This window comes from Amblyomma mixtum, chromosome 4 (genome assembly GCF_055824585.1).
Source record: "Amblyomma mixtum isolate Tamu chromosome 4, ASM5582458v1, whole genome shotgun sequence".
In the NCBI taxonomy this organism is placed as follows: domain Eukaryota; kingdom Metazoa; phylum Arthropoda; class Arachnida; order Ixodida; family Ixodidae; genus Amblyomma; species Amblyomma mixtum.
In genome coordinates, this window is record NC_143015.1 from 54,167,022 (window position 1) to 54,187,436 (window position 20,415).

General features: G+C 44.9%; 2 protein-coding genes across 2 annotated transcripts; both read left to right on the forward strand.

Annotated features, from left to right (window-relative positions):
* The first annotated feature begins 329 nt into the window (after positions 1-329).
* Positions 330-1,131, forward strand: LOC149346505 (uncharacterized). Its single transcript, XM_089541360.1, has 2 exons — positions 330-992; positions 1,072-1,131. Exons 1-2 carry the CDS (start codon positions 330-332, stop codon positions 1,129-1,131), a joined length of 723 nt encoding a protein of 240 aa, XP_089397486.1.
* Positions 1,132-5,631: 4,500 nt separating this feature from the next.
* On the forward strand, positions 5,632-18,470 carry LOC149346506 (uncharacterized). Its single transcript, XM_089541361.1, has 4 exons — positions 5,632-5,716; positions 5,963-6,131; positions 7,525-7,674; positions 18,302-18,470. Exons 1-4 carry the CDS (start codon positions 5,632-5,634, stop codon positions 18,468-18,470), a joined length of 573 nt encoding a protein of 190 aa, XP_089397487.1.
* The last annotated feature ends 1,945 nt before the right edge of the window (positions 18,471-20,415 follow it).

Sequence of the window (20,415 nt, forward strand, 5' to 3'; positions counted from 1 at the left end):
CTAGTTTCAGCAACAGATAACGCCGGCACACACGAAATTTCAATGATGTCACCACGGGTTGACCTAAATGTGGTGGCAGTATTTCTAATGTAAGGATAAAGAAAAAGATGCATCCGATGATCTGCAAACACGAAGACGAGGTGGCAGTGCTCACGCGAGTTTTTGCCAGCGCTACGCTTGTGTGTGCTTCGCCAACCTGATCCCGGACTGCTGCCGTTGCCGTACCCATAGCCCAAGTACCTGGTAATAAACCCCCCGTTACATTTGGTGGAGGTGCGGGGTAAAAATTGGCCCTGGAGCTTCGTAGTCGTGCTCTCCCGACGCGCAAGATGCCTGAGGACGTCCAACACCAGGCCGTACAAGTGGGCCAGGCTGTCATCTGTGCCGGCTCCCTTCGTCAACGGGACCCGACCATTTTCAGCGGGACCGACGAGAACGATGCTGAAGATTGGCTCACATCGTACGATCGGGTGAGCGTATACAACAAATGGGACGATGTGACGAAGGTAACCAACGGCATCTTTTATCTCGCCGGTGTGCCTAACCTCTGGTATCGCAACCATGAGGCAGATATTCAAACCTGGTCCACCTTTAAGACTAATTTTTCAAAAGTATTTGGTCGACCGGCTGTCAGGCAACTCAGAGCCGAACAGCGATTGCGCGAACGATCCCAGCAGGCTAGTGAAAGCTTCACTAGCTACACTGAAGATATCGTCGACTTGTGCGAGCGGGTCAATCTTCGTATGTCGGAAGCCGACAAGATTCAACACATCCTGAAAGGCATCGATGACGACGCTTTTCAGATGCTTCTAGCGCACGACTTGCGTACCGTTGCTGAAGTTGTCACGCTCTGTCAAATCTTTGAGCAGTTGCGCAAGCAGAGGATTCTGACACGCCAGCGGCCAAAGCAGGTTGAGTCGCTTTCTGGGCTCACACCTCCTCCTGACCCCTCGCTGCTACAGCAGATTAAAGACTTCGGGCCGGAAGAAGTGGCACGTCTACTTTCCTTTCTGCCGAGCGCTCAAGATCGACCAACATATTTGGGTCCATTGCTCCGACATACAATTCAAGAGCAAATTGCTGAGGCTCTTCTACCGGCCCAGCCGTCACCACCTGTCACGGTTCCGCTGACATATGCTGACGTTGTCGCCAGACCACAACCTGTAGCGGCACCGCTCACATATGCCGAAGCCGTCGCGAGACCGCCTCCTGTCGCGGCTCCAGCGACGTATGCCGAGGCCGTCGCAAGACCGCAACCGCCAATCTATAGTGCGCCTCCGGCGCATTTGCGAGTGCTGGTGGCTTACCGTCGACCTACTCCAAGGGTCAGTGATTCCTGGCGCACAACGGACAATCGGCCGATTTGCTTCTTTCGTGAACTCCCAGGTCATGTAGCCCGGCATTGCTGCCGTCGTCTTCCGGACGCGGAAATTCCTCCCCAAGCCACTGGGTACTCGCCTCCAACGAGTCAGTACTCTGTGCCAGTTGCGCCGCCGCAAATTAGTGCTTTCTCCCCGGACCTTTCTACCCTCTCCAGCCGCCGGCCCTCTTCTCCACGACGCCGGTCTATCTCGCCTATGCGACGTCGCCCCACCGCTAACCAGGAGGAAAACTAGGCGCCGCAGTTCCTGAGGCGAGAACCGCGTCCACATCGACCTTCGAAAGGCCTCATCCGTCAGCCGCTAACCTCATTGAAATTTCCGTCGATGGCGTTTCTGTCATGGCGCTTGTCGACACTAGTGCTGCGGTTTCCTTCATGGACGCAAAGCAGCGTAGTTCTTTAAGAAAAGTAAGCACTGCCACCTCGTTTTCGTCTTTTCAGATCATCGCACTAAATATATACACTAAATATATTCACCAAATTTTGAGCAATCGTTCGTTCTACACAATTCCGGGTGGTGTCATAGCATTTCTCTTTCCATATAGTTTATATGTTGGAGGCTAGCTTGCGACAGGGGTTCCGTCCGATGGCATATGCACCTTCAATTGCATGCTTTAAGGCAGGGTTGAGGAGTCTGACCGAAATGTCGAGACTTTAGAGCTACTGCGCACGTTCCTTTTCTGAAAAACCTTTCCTTTCCACAAAACACATGCTTTCGCAGTCCTCCACGTAAGCCGACTAAAGTGCTCTGCGAAATTTTCGATTTGGTTAGGTTTATGAAGTTTAACGTCCCAAAGCGACTTAGGCTATGAGAGACGCCGTAGTGAAGCGCTCCGGAAATTTCGACCACCTGGGGCTCCTTAAAGTGCTCTGATATCGCACAGTACACGGGCCTCTAGAATTTCGACTCCATTGAAATTCGACCGCCGAGGCCGTGATCGAACTTTTAATTTATTTTTCATAAAATACGTGCTCTTTGTGACCATTAAATGGGGGGCGGGGGTGGACAGAACGTGATCTACAACCGCCTTAGATGAATAAAGAAGTATTTGGTCCCAGTTCTTATGGTCATTGTCGACGTACACAGAAATCATATCAGCGATAGTCTTATTGAGGCGCTCGGTTAGGCCGTTGGTTTGAGGATGGCAAGCTGTGGTCTTACGATGACTTGTGCCACTGAGCCGCATAACGTTATAAGTGTGGACGTGAACGCTGTGCCTCGGTCAGTTAAAACAACGTATGGAGCGCCATGACGGAGGACTATGCTGATCAGGAAAACGTCGGCAATTTCAGCAGCAGTACCGTGGGGAAGGGCCTTCGTCTCGCAATACCGGGTGAGGTAGTCGGTGGCAACCCCAATATACCGGTTACCCAATGATGACGTGGGAAATGCGCCTAGTAAGTCCATGCCGACTTGGTGGAAAGGGATTCTCGGCGGAGCAATGGGATGGAGCAAGCCAGCCGGCTTGAAAGCTAGTTTCTTCCGACGTTGACACTCGCGCCAAGTGCGTACATACAATCACCTCAAAAATGGGCTGTTTTCTGTGATTCAAAGGCTGTCCTACAATGTCTTCAATCTGCCTTGAGGCATAGCGACCATGAGCAACTTGTAGCGGAGATACGATATATGCACCGCCAGGCAATCGAACAGGGTCACGAAATCATCTTCCAGTGGGTACCAGGCCATAGCGGCATTGTTGGTAACGCCTTAGTTGACGATGCTGCTCGATCGGCTCACGATACAACCAACACTGTCCGCATACCTCTAACAAGAGCTTACGCAGCAAGGCACCTTCAACTGCTCGCCCGAAACGTGGCTGTACAGTCGTGGTCTACCCCTGGAGGTTGGACACCCCGCTCGCACCACTTCGACCTCTTGCTTCAACTGGATATACCATTCGGCCTCCCCCGAGGTGATAGTACACTGTTGTGCCGCCTGTGGCTGGAAGTGGCGTTCACAAACGCCTGTTCCAATCTCATTGCAATCGCAGACTCTCCAGCGTGTGAGTAGTGCGGTTGCAATGAATTGATCCGGCACCTCCTCTGTGACTGCCCTCGTTTTGAGACTGCTACTGACTGCAACAGAGTGCAGCAGGCTGTGTCCTTGGACACAACCTTCCTCACAAAGGAAAGTGGTGATAACACTCCTAAGATTCTTAAATGACTCGAGGTTGTATTCCCGTCTATAATCATTAAGTTTTTAGTGCGCACTCTCTGTCCCTTTGACATAGTGGTCGATGGACACTTGAAAAACTCATTTCATTGCCACTATTTTTCCTTTTTTTCCCTCTGTTCCCCTCCCTAAGTTTAGGGCAGCCTACGGGGCATTGCCTGGTTACCCTCCCTGCCTTTCCGTCCATTTCTCTCTCGCTCTCTCTGAAGAAAATTCTGAACACCTAGAAACAAAATGCAATAACTGGCTAGTTGAACGGGGGCAATTGTTAAACACTAACTTTAAATGTGTTAAAAAGTAAGTACTTATTGGTTCGCGCGCGAAACAAACCAATTCAGCAACGTTTCAGCCTTAGCTTTGCAGGCTATTCCTCGGAAAGAGAAGAAGAACAAACATTTCTGGGCGTCATTTTCCATGAGCATCTATGCTGGAGTGCCCACACATAGCAAACTTAAAAGCAGTCTTTCAAGGTTCCTAGGCACCATCAACAAATATAGAAATCTTTTACCCGTCTGGCTTAAAACAGTACTGTATTAATCTCTAATATAATCTCGACTAAAGCATTGTTTCCTAGTCTGGTGTACCACCTCAAAGCAAAATCTTACCTCATTGTTCACTGTACAAAAAAGGCAATTCGAGCCATTTATTGTTTCAGAGCACAAGACGACACATTTCCTTATTCTCTGAAATCCAAAATACTTCGTTTAGAAGACATTATTTAATTCAAACTGCTTTGTATCTTTACAATAAAATAAAACTGAATCTGAATTCCTTCAATAGAACGTTCATTAAACATGACCCACACTCCCTCAGATATACACGATACGTCACTCCTCGCATTGGAACTAATTACGCTGTGCAGATGACCTCGTACGCTGTTTCGGTGTTAATAAACTCTCATTCATGTACACCTTGTCTCAGGATTTCAAAACTGCTCGTTCATTTCAATTTCAAAGTGTTTTTGAACTTCACCTTCTTTCAACTGTTTCCATTTAACGCAGTGTCCTTATTCCCTATTTGCTCGATACATAATGTTTAAGACCTTGTCCGCTGTGTAGTGTTTCATGTAATGCGTGTCTCATGCTTCAGTGGATACATTCATTCCAAATTTTGTGTTGTTGTAAGTTTCTTTTTAAACATTGCCCCACAGTGTTGCTGCTGTTAAAGTATGTATGTACTTATGTTTTTTGCTTGGGGCCGGGGCTCCTCAGGCAAAATTGATCTGACTTTAGCTCCGGGCTCCAGTATTTTTGATAATCCGAAATAAAATTCAATTCAATAAGAAGGCGACCACTGCTCTGCCGTCAACATAGTACATTGAGTAAAACTGAGCAGAAATATTTTTGACCAACAAAAACTATTCTTAGTCTGGGAACGCTTGAATACCGTTAACTAAGGCAATATGCAGCCATCGTGGCTACATCGAAGCTATTAACCGGAAAAAAATGGCACTGCGCTTTCCCTACAGTCAGCGAATCCTCGTAAATTGATCCCAATCCTTATCGCGTCCCCTCTCGTGATCGTCGGCCTTATCTGTTGAGGACTTGCGCGCATCGCATCACCTCATCGTGTAGAGGGCTGATCGAACGCTCGGTCTCAGGACGCAGTAGGGCGCACTTTGTTGACCGCGGAATTTTTCGGGGGTGCTTCTAGCATACCAAGTTTTCCACGCCCTATGTACGCTTTAGATAGGAGAATTTTGACTCCCCGAAAAGATGAAATGCTGCCGAACTGTTTATCTGAACACTTCATTTTACCCTAATAAACAGAGTCCATTTGACACTGCATTGCCTTATCGCTGATATATCCAGAATTTTGCAGCACGCCGAACTGCGCGTGGTTTTTACGGCAACTCCTTTTTGTGAGAGTAAAATATACGTTCCAAATGATCTCTTCTTTTTTTTAAGCGCTTTTCTGTCAATTGTAAGAGTTCGTCGATAAGAGCAGCTGCGTTGTAGAGTTACCACTTGTTTTCCCGGAACTAAAACAGTGATCTTCGCCGCTCTAATTTCTCTCCTTTTGACTACGAACAGGATATTAATGCTCAGGATCACGCCGCACGCAGGAGCGACTAGCGATGGGTGTTTTTTGTGTGCATATGTCATTTGTTATTATGATAAGCATCTTAAACTGTACGCTCGGGAAGGAGACTAATAAGGAAGGTGAGTTATTCTTCAGCCACAAAATGTAAATCGTTTACTGTAGCCATGGCTTCGCTGAACATAATTTTCAAAATTGCATGTGACAATTAAAATGCCTTGAATATATACCTCGAAGCTTAGCACAAAAAGAAAAAGAAAGATTAAGAGGAGCGAAAGAGAAATGCTGACTTCCACTCTGACGGCTTTACTTTTCATTATTTACTTTTTTTATTCACCACAATCGTCGATTCTTTCCTTGTGTTCTAGATACTAGCGACTGCGTTACCTGCTTCTCGACTGCAACAAGCACGAAGACTTTCAAGGTAGGAAATTGGTGCTATTGTTTAAGCGGAATTCTCTACAATTCAAGCAGCGACGAATGTATCATACAAGGATCCGATTCTAGGAGGTGCTACAATCCACGTCCAGAGCCCCCGTATGTACCTTTTTTCTGCTTCATGTTGTCGCCAAGTAGACTTTTCGTGCAACTCGTAGCGAGGTTGGAGGGGGCGAAACAGTGAGCCAGTGACAGATATATTTTTGATATAATCTGATACAATCTCTGTTATATTTGTAATGATGCTACGTTCATGAATGGCATAAGGGGGTAGTGTCCGCAAGAAAAGGAATGGTTCCTTTTCGATCTGCAATCAAAGAAACTTTACTCGAAAGAGTTTTGAGAAGTACACCATCAGAATGAGTTTCCAAGGACTGTGTTGAGAGATTTAAGAGTCATGATCGGATAACACCTTACATTCAAACCTCAATGTGTTTTCATGATGTATGTTTTTTGTTAGCGAAGGGGAAATAAAATATTATCTTGGTTATTATCCTCGAGCGAAATTAGATTTGCGTATTTACGCTTCTCTGTAGTGCTCAAACTGCACGGCCAGACATGACATCGGCGGTTTGTACCGCTAGCGTCTCCGGAAGGCACATGTTGGGCGTGCACAGTCTGATGTTCCAGTTTCCCTTCCTAATGCAGCCATTATGCTATGATTTCAAACAAATATGCATACATCGCTCACCCTTTACGCAAAAAATCGCATTTCACAACGAGGTCGTCAACAATACAGCTGTAGACAGGCATTTGCCTCTCCTGCTTATAGGTTTGTTTTTTGAGGATAAGTATACTGGGCACCACATTATTCATCGGTTATTTATACGCTAATGGTGTACAGATTGCTATGAAATGCACTGCTGAACAGTCTTTATTTCAGAACGCTTTAAGACAAAAACACGATTTCTTTTTCTTTTCACGCCTTGTTCTTTTTAAAGGGGAGGTATAAAAATTGGAAAGCGTTGATGCTGTACGCCTGGAATCGTCTAAATTAAAAGCAGACTACAAGGGGCTTTCCTGAACCTTCTTTACGCCAAATGAAAACGCGAAAAAACGTAAATTCTGCAGGGTAAGCGCTTGTGATAGTAGTACACGTGCAAAACATAAGCACTCCAAAACAGGAACAGAGGTAAAGCGCTTGTTCTGTATCCGAGATCTCTCCTTTAGAAGCGCGCCCCCACCGATTACAAACTTAAAAACACATATACCACAGCACTCAAAGTCAGATTAAACTCGCCATTTGTTCTGTGTTGTTTTATGTATAGCAGCTAGGTGTTCTGCATCACCACAAGCAACCGACCGGTTGTCAAGAGTTAACTCAGCACTCGCATCCAATCTAAAGCAATAGGGCACCTTGTGCTCAAAAAAACAATTGATATTGACCTATAAAGACCCTAATAGATCCGCATCCGCCATTTGTAATTTCTCCCTCCGGTCACAGCTTTTACAACATGCGAATTACAAGGAAATATACTTATTCGCCCCATAGGCCACAAATCCGAGAAACGTGCACTCCTTGTGAATGCGGACCTGGGGAGGACTCATGCCCGTATGCAATGGACTGCAGCTGCACAAATGGTGTTGTCTACAAGAACGCGGACACCACCTTATGCGCCAGAAACGTACAAGACTGCTTCAGGTAGGATCTTTCTCCGAACAGTAAGAGCCTTGAATTAAGCCGACGCCTCTTGAGCTGTGATAGCACCCGCTCCACCTATTATAGGGTTTGATGCCGAATAGAAGGCAACCCGTTGTGAGTGGTAGAGCGCAAAACAGACGAAAGATAAAGTAGAAGACGTCTTGTTCTTTGTCTTTCATGTGTTTGGCTGCGTAGCACCACCAATGAAATACTATCTTCAACTCGCCCAGCTTTCAAACTTTCTACAGTGGAAGATAACTATCGCGCCATATTTTCAGAGAACCATGCTTCTAAGGTACATTAAGCAACGTTTGAATTGTGACGACAAAGCAACCATTGAAAATCGTAGCTGCTTGACCTAAACTGCAGCGTTCAAACATCCGTTCTTACCAAAGGAAATTTAACGACTGCACTTTAGTAGAAATGACTGTAGTTCCTTCGGTGTTTTTTTTTCTAGCCTAATGAGAACGTGGACACTACTTAATTTAAAGAATATTTGGGTAAATCAAACATTGGTTTTTGATGAAACGAAATGGCGCAGTAACAGTCTCACGTCTCAATGGACACCCGAACGGCGGCGTAAGGGAAGGTATAAAGGAGGGAGTGAAAGAGGAAAGTAATCGGCACAAATTTGTTTACATCAAACTCAAAATATTCAACACTTCAAAATTTCAAGCTCTGAGAACATGGCGCCAGAACGAGAATTTTTGTATGGAGGTTCACCCAAATTCTACTCCATATTAAATGCCAAATTCAATCGTTTTGTTCCTCAGAGCACGACCACTTCTTCTCCATCATGTGGAACTTCTCGTACTGGCGTCGGAGGCCTCAGGAGGTACATAGTTTTTATGGCCAGTTCAAGGGCATTTTAGGCCTGGCTTCACATTTTCTGAATCACGAATCATAGCAGCGGTGAAGAGACGGGCCACTACCCTGCGATAGCAGGTTCTGCCGCCGATGTGCATTGTGAAAGCAAAGTCACACTTCTCGAGCTATCTCGTGCCATCAATGATTAATTGAACCGCCACTTGACACGGACGGCAGTTCGCACAAATTCTGGTTAACAGGTTGTGATGCCGTCGCAAGGTCGCGTTACCTAGGTGGCCGGCCTGACACATGTGGGGGCCGCCTAAGAAGATGATGTGGGCAAACAAACATCAGATAACTCTAAGATTAGGGGCTTTAGTGCTAGCGCAATAATAGAAAAATACCTGGTGGTTGAGCAAAGCTAAGCACGAAATAATATGCAAAAGAAAGCACTTTTCGGGCCCGGTTGGCTTTTCATTTTTTCTTCTGATGGAATACAACACTATTCTTAAACACAAGGACACAGTAAGAATTTGACAGAAAGAAAAGAGTGAACAGTGCCCGCCTTCTTAAGTGGTCTCCGTGGCCGCTTCTTGAAGTGCAGTGTTCGATTACTTGTGAAGAAAAAAATTGTGTGAAAGCAGTTTTCTGCGGGTGGACACTACCACGAAGTAGCTGTATGCGCGCGTGAGATGCCCACTTACCCAAGGTGAAGGTTATCCGCGTCCTAAATATTTTCATCGTCAGTGCCAATTTACTCAGTGTACGCCGGTGGCCTATGCTCCAGTGCCGCGTTTTTGCAGCAATGTTGTCCAAGCCAACGCGTATTGCTCTACTGCTCTATTGTCGTGTCTCTGCCACAAAGTTGTCCACGCGAACGCATTCAGCGCACGCCTCTCTTTCACAATACCGTCACATAGCTTAAAGCGAGAATATTGGACTGATAGTAGTATAATTGATGAAGACGACGATGTGCTATGTGCAGAGCGAGAGCGTGTTGCAGTTTATTTATGCTTCATTATTTTTCGAATTAATCTCTCTCTTTTTTCTCTCTCTCTCTCCAATCCAAACTCCTATGTATATTTTTTTATGAATATTATTATTATTATTTATTTATTTATTTTTATTTTTTTTCCCTCCCTGCCCTTTTTTTTGGTAGACTCCCCCGGTGTTGCTCTCCCGTGTGCTTTTCTTTTGCCTTTACTATGTACAGGGCAATACCAACGTTTACCTCCCGATTCTTGGCCGATCCCCCAGTGTGGGTATGTGCCATTCTGTCAAAGGCTACAACAACAACAAGTAACGCGAGGCGTGTTCGGCTGCGGCGACAGCTCAGTGCTTGCGCACTGTGGTCAATGAAGCTGCTCTGTTGCGCTGCCGTGGGTTCTGATCCCAGTCGCGGATATTTACTCCATTTACATTTATTCATCTACTTTACTAGGCACAAACCCACAAACATCGCCACAGCTTGCTTCGGGTTTACCCGTCTGAATAATGTGCTCGCACTACAATGTCAGAGGGCTGTTTTGAGCACTGCACAAATGGATAGTAGTACTCGATATCTGGACAGATACAGAAGATCAGCACAAAAGTGAGGGGGTCGTTTGCAGGTAAACTGGCCATATGAATTTTAAATTGCCGAAAGATTATATTGACAAGCGATATCAATTCCCGCACTGGTGAACTCGGTGTTCGCACAGACTGCAACGACCCACTTTTACTACATCTAGGTGAGAACATCACCTCATTCAAAGCTAACAGAGAAGCCAAATGTGAGCGGCGAATAGCGTGTGAATTGGAAAATCAAAAATCTAGCATCGACTGCAGCATTGTCATCGCGCAATGCACAACAAGATTTTTTTTAATGCAGCTAGATGATGAGAGTTTGTATATCTAAGGAAATTAACATGAACGGATTGCACTATGCTTGTGCAACGTAGACGGAAAGGAAGGGTTAGGGCGGGACGAGTAAAAACCCTTTTAACCAGCACACAAGTGGGCCGCAGTTTGGAACTAGGGGGTGGGAGGGGGGGGGGAGGAATAGTAGGGCAATCCGTAACAAAAGACTGGAGATATGACGAACTTATTGGCTTAATCAGGGGAAAAATTCAAAACAGCAACTGGAGGGCACAAAGATGTCTCAAAGCTGGTCAAATGCAGAAATGAACAGGCATTTGAGGTACGGATTCTGGGATCGATGTGGAATGCGGCGGCCAAAAGGGCTGGGTTGCTAAGGAAGAGGCAAAAAGAAATTTGAATATGCAACAACAACGCAACTTAGATTTCTACGAGCTCGTAGACGCGCAGATAAGGAGAAAGCGGACATTGAATTATGCAGAATATAGGAATGATTAGGGACATTGAGCAATCATCTTGATTGCTTAGGGAAGGAGATCGAAAGCGGACACACTTTTATAAAGGGTGTGGATAGCAGCAATCTTAAAGGGTATTGGGCAACATGGAAATGCTAATTCGCGACGAATGCAATGTAAATTAAAGGGCGGCACATAAACCAACAGGTGCTTTCGCGATGAAGTTTGCAGAACAAAAGTTCAGCTTAAGAAACCTGGTTAAAAGTGAGCCCCAAAAATTGTTCATAAAGGTACAGAAACCGGTGCCGATGAAATTCTGATCAGGTGGACTACTAAGCTGGGGCCATAAGATAAGGAGACATTGTTCAAGGTTATCGAGCGAAGCTTTCAAGGCAGGCATGTACAGGTGCACCAAAACTAAAACGGAGCACGCAAGCGGTGGCCGAACTGGAAAAAACTGCATCTCAGCGCGCTCTATCAGCAGATGCGCAGCAAAGAGCGGCGGTGCGTCGGCACATCTCGCTGACCCATCTCGATGATCTGATGCCCTTCTTATCGCCGGCATCAGCGAAGCCACGCTGCTACCATTACTGCTCGCCTGGGGCGCTTGCAACGCTCCAAGCATGGATTTACCAGCATCTTGCAGGAAAGCTGGCCTTCGGTGGCGTGCGCTCATCTTCTTGGATAGGAATGCCACCATTTTCAGTCTGCGTGACCGCCGTGATTTGTGCTTCACTTCGTGGCAAGTTTGTTTGGCAAGTGCGGTGGAAATTTCACTTGGCTCTATGCGACGCATGAAAAAAAGAATAGCATGAATGTATGGCGGCGGTGTATATGTGATAGAAAGATATGCTCAAAATATAACCGATCGAGGATGACTCAAGGAGAGACAACCTTATTTTCTATGGAGATTGTTTAACTTTGTTTTATCAAGTGTAAGAAAGCCAATCTGTGCTGAAGCAAGTGGTCTTCAATTAACTCACTTGCTGGGCCGTTGAGCATTCATACTATAAAGACAATGGAGCCAACGTATGCATGCTATTCTTTAATACCGCACTTGTGAAACCGATGCAGGAGCGTTTATACTTCATACCGCAACCAATTCGCCACCTAGTGAAGCGCGAACTACGGCACTCATGCATACTGAAAATGGTCGCATTCCTGACGACGCAGAAAGCGTACGCCGCCGAAAGCCAGCTTTTCTGCAGATGCGGACAAACAATAATAAACCCTTGCATGAAGTACTGAGGCACCCCTGGCGAGCACTGATGGTAGCTGCGCGGCTTCGCTCGTCCCGACGGTAAAGCGAGCATCAGACCTTCGAGATGGGTCAGCCGGATGTGCCCACGGAACCTCGCTCTTTGCTGCGCATGTGCTGACAGAGCGCGCTGGCATGCAGTTTTTCCCATTTCGGCCACCGTTCGCGTGCTCCGTTTTACTTTTGGTACAAGGGGATCGCCTGCATAGCAGACGAAGTTTAACGTACAAAAGTAAATGAAAGAAAGGAAAGATTTACACATACAGACCATTCGCGTTTATGTTTCTTATATACGGAGTCGCAGTAAAAAACAAAGCTACGAATTCGGATAGAGAAAAATCTAACGCTGGGAAAAGTGAAAAATGGTTTTAAGCAAGGCAGATAATTTGACAACCATGTGTTCGTTGTAACATGGCGTTGTCAAATAGCTATAACGAAGAACACGCCGCTACGGTTGGCTTTTCAAGACACAAAATCTGCACATGATGACGTAAGCAGGAAATTGTCGGTTACTTTTTAACAGGAGCAGGTCTAAATGCCGAGGTAAAGAACTTACGAACACAGTATACAAGGATATTGGAAAGAAAATAGGCGAGAACTATACAGCATGCTGGAGGTGAACACGCAAACAAGTCTCAGGCAAGGTTGCCTATTGTAGGCACAGTTGTCCATTATTTATACCGAAAGAACGGAGCACATACTACAGGCGAAGAGAGCTGGGTTTAAATTAGCTTGTACAGAAAATGACTAGCAATAGGCCAATTCCTTCTTGATGTAATATGCGCGGGTACCTTGGCGCTTTTTGCTGAAAGTCAAAGCGATCTACAGTGCTGAGATATCTGTGGAAAGAAAGAAACAGACATCAGATCGAATTGAGTGTTGAAAATTCAGGCATTATTTGATTTAAAAACAGCGGTACTGGAGCTCTATGAATACATTTTGGATTGTATACCTCTCAAGATGAAAGAAAAAAAAACTAGCAATGGCGTGAGAAACGGGGACACAGAAGGCACACAAAAGACAAGACTGACGCCAACTTGCAACTGGGGTTTATTGCCCCAAGCCTGTCTTTTGTACTACAACCAAGCCGTAGCAACGAATGCATCAGCGTTGTGCATATCAATCGACAATTTATGCAAACACTGGAAACATATTATCACTGATCACTACAGAATCTAACCTAAACAGAGCTTGGGATGCCAACTTCCTTTCTGGCCAGCATAAACAATAACATCAACCAAAGCAAAAAACAAGGCACTGCGGCACGACAAGTCTACACTAACAAAGCGAAAAAGAGCAAGAATCGAACGAGTATGTGATAAAACGGCATGAAAAATAAAAAATAGATGACCAACAATAACCCGGAAAAAAAACATGACCAACTATCACAACAGGGAGGGATAAAGTCTGAAGATAAAGCGCCTGGCGTCAAGTGATAAAAACTAAAGATAATTCCTGAAGAACAGTCGTCTTAGCGTTAAAGATTCTAAAAATTGCAAAACAACAAAAGAAAGCACGAAATAAGAGCGCAACACCTAGGAAAATCCCCGATCTACAAAAAACCTTCTAGAAAAGTCGTTTCGGCGCTGCTAAGAATAATGGAAGACCTGCTAACTCATTTGTTTCCAGCTTTCTCGATGAAATATGCTTCAACAATCTCTCTCTCAGTTCTATCTTTTCTGCTCTTCAAAAACCTAGTTTTCTCGAATTCGGGACGGCAATTAGAACAGCTTTTGCAGTAGTCAACTAGGAAGCTCCTTTCGTTGTTGCGCAGTTTCGGCAATGTTCGCTTGCACGCTTATTAAAACAACGACCTGTTTGCCCGATGTAAACGAGACCACAGCTAAGCGGTATCTCATAAACCACTTGTGTCCTTGAGTGCGTTAACTTTCTTAGGTGTTTTATGGTGCATGCTGGTCGCTTTTCTCGGTTGATCATGGCACAAAGTCATGGCACAACAAAGTATTGGCGCATTACGAAAGGAGCTTTCTAGTTGACCACTGCAAAAGCTGGTCTAATTGCCCTCCCGAATTAGAGAAAACTACATTTCTGAAGAGTGGCAAAGGTAGAACTGAGAGAGAGATGAATCCTCATGAAGCGATATGAGGATTTTCAAGAGAATAACGGTTGTTGAGCTGACTTTTCCGAAAGTGCTACTGGGCAAAAAAACATAAGGGCTACAAAGACTAGACAGGGGCAAAAGAGCGCTGAGCAGCTTAGCTCTAGATCCCTAAAAAATGGCAGTGGCTTAGCTCAACTTTTCTAGGATGTACAGTTTTGTCAAAAGTAACCAGGCTGCATGGTTTGCTTCTAGCTTGTATAGGGGAGCCCTTGTGGCTTTCCTAAAGATCTAAAGGCGTTGGAAGGTAAGACGACCCCCTGTTCTAATCTTTAACGACCATGTAAGTTTCAGGGAGGCTGCAAGGGCTCCACTGTACGAGCTAGAAGAAAACCATGCAGCCTGGTTACTTTTGACGAAGACTGTACGTAGCGAGAGTACGGTTAAATTTGATTACCCCTTGTTCTTCAGCTTCGTTTCCCTCCGGCTACGTCCAGTGCTTATCTTTGGTTCTTATCACCACGTTGCGCCTAATTTCAGCTACATTAAAGACGGGATATTTTTTATGCAGCAAATGTGACGCGTTTATTTTATTTCTGGTTCTCCGTCTTGTAGTTAAAGCCTGGCGTCTTTCAGACGCTCCGACTCACTGCCCATATCTAGTGATGGCTCCACCCAGCCGCGTTCTATGTATGTATAGTTGCACCAACCTCCCCCCCCCCCCCCCAACCTTCCTACGGCGCACGCGCATCGCTGTTGCAACTCGGTTTCGCCGGCACGCCGCGGCACCGGCTCCTCCTGTGACGTCACGCCAGATGGCGCGGCGAGCGGCGTCCGCCAGCTGCGGCGCTTGCTAGGCAACGGCTCAAGGTCTCGGTGCGGCCACGGCGAAACAGGAGCCACGGCTAAACGGAGATTGGATTGTAAAACATTTATTCCATCAAAAATGCAGATGCAGACGGTCCGCGCTAGATGGCCACCAAACCATTGCTGGCGGCGACCTGAGCGGCCCACTCGGTGGCCAAGGCGGAGAGACTTTCGCGTAATCTAGCACTTGCAACAAAAGGCAGGAAGAGGAAGCTGTCCAGAGGGATATGGGTTGGCCGACGTCTGAGGCACGGCGAGTAGACAGCAATATATTGTTTGCGGACAGGTTCTGGATGACGGATCAGAAGAGATGGCTATCTATCCGAAAAGAAAGCAATAAAAGCTACTGCGTACATCGAAAGTAAAGTCCATTAAATCGAGATGGTTAATTGGATAAAAAAAAAATTGCTACAAAGAAATCTCTGACTTAGTACAAAGCTGGAAGCAGCAAAATCTAGAGGGAAACGTTGCATGATAATTTACGCGGAATGACTCCAGATTAGGTTGCCTTAAAAACAAATAATAGAAATGCGAACAGCGATGCCATATTTGTGCAGTGTAAAAATATTAAACGGTTTTACTATACATCCAAATATCTGAGAGGACGCAAGGCTTTGAGTTTCTTTGGATATAGTGGAGAGTGAACTCGCAATTAAAGCGTGAGCACAAGGAGTGAGTATAAGAAGGCAAGGTGACTGGTGGGGCAAACCACAACGGAGAGTTTGCACGATCAGTCACCTACACCAAACTTAAATAGCTTAAACATGTAACGCAGCAAAGAGTGGGGGGAATATAAACAGAAAAGAGTCCGTGGTAAAAAAAAGAGCAAAAACAGATAATACTTAAAAGCACCGCTCTCAATTAACAGGCACCGTTCTACTCGGAACGGCGCCAACTCCAACGGGACGTCAGTAATTCTCTGACTCTCCCTGTATCTCCGTTTGTCTCTCTTTCTCTGTCTCTCAGTTTTTTATCTTTCTATTTGCCTGACTATTTGTGTAGTGTGTGCCATCTAAGAGGCAGTCAAATTTTAATCTAAATAACTAATCGTACTAAAATTGCCCAGGTTTACTGTCCCTGAAACAGGAACGTTAAGATTTCTGTTATTTTATTTATTTTATCATTTATTTTATTATTTATTTTATTAATTATATTATTTATTATTCTTTTTATTTTATTTAACGTTATTTTACAGGTAGATTGCAGTGTGTGATGCTTGATAATACGCACGGAGATTTAAAAAAATGTTAAATTCGGTGTACCTCAAGGAAGTACACTTGGCCCACTACTTCTTAACATATATGTATTCGATTTGCGTTTGTTACAGCTTAAGTCAAACGTTTTTCAATACGCTGACGACACAGCGCTAGCGCTTGAAGCTACTGATTATCGTACAGGCTTGGAGTCATTTCAAACAGATATAAGTGAAGTCGTTGACTGGTTCTCGCAACATTTCATTTTTTAAACGTGAACAAAACAAAACTGACATGCTTTAAAAACCCTCATAAAATTGTTGCTTTCAACCAACCACTGTATCTTCATACATCCCATTGTTACCAGTGTAATTGTAAAGCTATGGAAATAGAGCGAACAGTTCTGTATCTGGGCATCCACTTTGACCAACACCTTACATGGAGCGACCACACCATCTACCTCTCTCGAAAGATAATGGCCATTGCGGCTATGATGTATCACCTTCGTGGTAAAGCTCCGCTCCATCTTAGGCGACTGATCTATACAGCATTAGTAGAACCTGTTTTAAAGTACGGCATTACTCTATACGGTAACTGCTCCGAATACAAGAAAGCAGCATTAAATGTTATCCTAAAAAGAATAGTGAACACTATATTGTACGGCACAAAACTACACTGGGTTGACATGAAAGAGAAATACGATGACTTAGGCATCCTTCAAATTCGTGAACTATTTCACTTTGTTGTATTAACACGGTATTATTATTCAAATGAATATAAGACTCCCGTAAAAAAAGACGTCACCTTGAGAAAAACGGAACGTTTTTTTAAGCGACGGGTTTGCTCAAACTATTTCATTTCATTTCTCTCTTTATTTCCTTTCCTTTCGAAAAGGTAGGAGCCGGGACTAAAAGCTGTAAAAACAGCTTGACAGGGGCCCCGGCCCCCTACATGGTGGCACTGCAGCGTGTCGGAAACAACATCACCATGACAAAGGAAAAATAAATACAGATACATATTACAGAGGCAATATAGTTCAAGAGCAACAAATAAATACAAATTCAACATTGCAAGGCAATCAACAGTTTGTAACGCTTCAAACACAGAAAAAAAAGAAAACAAAGAAAAAAAATAGATGAAGTACAATGTGTTGGACATTCTGGACACAGTATGTAACGAATTGAAGCGACAGTAAATTAAAAAAGATGCGCAGTTATTATGTACCGGCTGTATTTAATGAAATTCCGGATGATTTCGGAGCAATAGCGCAAACAGGACAAGGGACCAAGAACGAGTCGACACACACAGCGTCTACTCGTTCTTGGTCCCTTGTCCTGTTTGCGCTATTGCTCCGAAGTATGAACCAACAAGCCCGAATTTCAATGTTCCGGATGATCTATATATTGCAAGTAACAAACGTAGGATGATGACTGACTTGAGAAATTGGCGTGCAAATGTATTTCCCTGTGTATAGCTTGAGTTCTTTCGTATGTGCAATTTTTCGTTGAATTTTTTCATTGTTTTTGTTTGTTTTTGTTTTTTATTTTTGTTTTTCTCTATGTTAGCATGAGTGTTTAGAAAAGTAATGTATGCATATGGAGGTATTTCTCCAGCTGCTGCCTGATCAGCCAACAAGCAAAATGTGCTTAGGCAGATCAGAATTTATGGATGTGTACGCATACAGACGAATAAATTTTTATTTGATTTGATTTGATTAGGCATTTCCTACTTGTCTTGGATATCTGAATGCAATAAGAATGAACGGTAATTTTGCACCTCTGTGTGCTAGGCCAACTTTAATTCTGAATGGTGAATTTCAGACCCAGTGGTAAATGGTATATGGTTCTTAAAAAGAAAAAGAGGCCTCTTTCTATCGATCGGAGTTATATTTGTCTCACCTAAACCACTAAACAGCACGCTCCAGGCAATGAGCTTACCTTCGCATATTTTTTGCTGCTCGTTACTGGAGCTTGCTTTGTATTCCATTATCTCTGCCTCAACATCCGACTTTCTGATCTTTTATACAATCATTACAAGAGTGAACTCCAGTAGCCTAGAAGGCAAAAAAGTGTTATTCGGATAGCGGCAAAATATGTCCCGAATCTGCCTGAGTGTGCTGAACCTCTTACAGGGGGGTACTCCCAGAAGAATGCGCTACATGCGTTTGCCTCGACAATGAATCCTGGTGTCGATATCACAAGGACTGTCAGTGCTTTTTTGGGCATGTGCATCACAAGGACAACCGTAATGTCTGCGCACGAGGAATCGTGAATTGCGGAAGCGATGTCGGTTCCCAATAAAAATACGAAATGATTCTGGTGCACCAAACACTACCCAGGTAAGAGGCCGAGTGGCTTTATAAATTTGGTCGTCGTCATCATCATGAATATCAGCCTAAGGACACCCACTGCAGGACAAAGGACTGTCCATTATCTTGTCAATTAGCCCTGTCCTGTATCTGCCAATGCTACCTTATCACCGCAAGCTTCGTAATCTCATCTGCCTCTCTGACCTCCTGCCGTCGCCTTCTACGCTTGCCGTCGCTTGGAATCTAGTCGTTCCCCTTAATCTATTACTCTTGTTGAGATGCAGTGGGCGAAATAAGTATTTGCGCACGTGTCACTCAAAAAAAATTTTCGTTTCCTCTAGACCCTTTAGTACGAACAGGGCTCGTCGGTGGCTTCCCGAAGCATAGAATCGACGCTGCGCAGGATCGCAGTGTGCGTCTCTGAGGGACGCGCTCAATTTACAAGTGCAGACAAACTTCGACTGCCTATGAACTGATGCGCGCAGTTTGTGTCCTTCCGCATCAGTCTCGCGCATTCGTGAGGCGGGGGTTCGATCTCCAGGGCCACCGGGTACTTACTGGCCATATAATTGGTGCCAGCCTTCCCCTGCGTGGTGCTTGGCTCTTTTTCGAGTGAAAAGCTTGGAAACTGTGCCGTTGAAGCCATCTTGAGTAGAAGAAAAAACATTGCGCCATGGCACCCTTGGGTCGCAAATGCCGTTGCGCCATAAAAATCCATCACTATTCATACTATCTTTCAGGAGAGATCTGCACACTTTATACGTGCCAGTATAACCAGGCCGCGGCGCGCCGTCGGCGATTAAGAGGCACAAAAAGCAAACAAGAAAAGGACCACCACTTCGCAACAATATTAAATTCACTCGACAGGGTGATGCAGGGTTATTTTTTTAGTTGACTGTAATTTAATAAAAAAAAAGCAGTGCGTGCTAGCCTGCTGTACTCTTCGAACTAGCATTAGTGGTTCGTCATTGGTTTCCTCGTTATTTCCTTAACCTTGTTATCTTTATCGCCTTTTTAATTGTGCATTTTGGGGGTTTGATGGAGCAGCGGAATTAAATATCTTTATTCGTGCAGTCAATTCAAAATAAAGGAAACGAGGAAATAAACTCGGACAGGACGGTGCTGGATGACAGACTCTATTTTCAAGCATATTGGAAGTGAATCTCAAAGGGCAAGAAGCGTAAGCCGTCCACATAATCTGCGCCTTTTGGCCTTCGTCACTCTGGGGCGCGATTACGAGTTTTTGTCTCAATTTTGAGACTCTGACGTCAAAATGACGACACCGCGAGTCGTTGACCGCGGAATCAACCAATTAGCAGCGAGGTTGTGGTGTCTAATAGTAGGGTTCCACCCAGGAAGCATTTAGTTGCGCAATAAGGGACCGTATGGTAAAGTTTTTCTGTAAACACGCCGTTAATAATTTGAAGAATGTTTTATTTCGCTAACAAACTATGTTTCAAACTCAACGACATGAAGCAAAAGAAGAAGCGTCCTCAATTTTGCAATTAAGTTTGCTCTTCAGTCACTTTTGCTGCCGCGAGGGTGCGCTGACGCTGGAAAAGCGTCGGTAGCGGCGGCTAGGCGGCGTGAGCTGCCGCCTGATTCAACGGATTCAGCCTTATCCCTCCACGCACTTATTCAGCCATCGTAAACATGGCAGCCAGAAAAAAAATCAGCTGATTCGACGGCTGTGCTCTTTTTTTTACACATTACGCAGAATCAAAGTACTGCGCAGACGTCTTAAGTGCGCGGAAAAATCTGTTTAAAGGCAGTGATTGCTACGAGTCTGCCGAGAACAATTTGGAAGGAGCGCTTGGCTCGAAAACCGGCGAAGGCAGCTTTAAGGCAAGTTCACACTGGCGAGTTGCAATCGTCGCGCTAGTATTCTAGGAGTCCGATTTCGGTCAGTTAGTTACGGTTTGCGAAGCACATGTAAA

Excerpts from the sequence above, each read along its gene's own strand:
- LOC149346505 (XM_089541360.1), top strand. The coding sequence starts at position 330 with ATGCCTGAGGACGTCCAACACCAGGCCGTACAAGTGGGCCAGGCTGTC. Across the intron at positions 993-1,071 it reads ACTTCGGGCCGGAAGAAGTG|AGCAAATTGCTGAGGCTCTT; the intron begins GCACGTCTACTT and ends ATACAATTCAAG.
- LOC149346506 (XM_089541361.1), top strand. The coding sequence starts at position 5,632 with ATGGGTGTTTTTTGTGTGCATATGTCATTTGTTATTATGATAAGCATC. Across the intron at positions 6,132-7,524 it reads AATCCACGTCCAGAGCCCCC|GCCACAAATCCGAGAAACGT; the intron begins GTATGTACCTTT and ends TTCGCCCCATAG. Across the intron at positions 7,675-18,301 it reads AACGTACAAGACTGCTTCAG|GGGGGTACTCCCAGAAGAAT; the intron begins GTAGGATCTTTC and ends AACCTCTTACAG.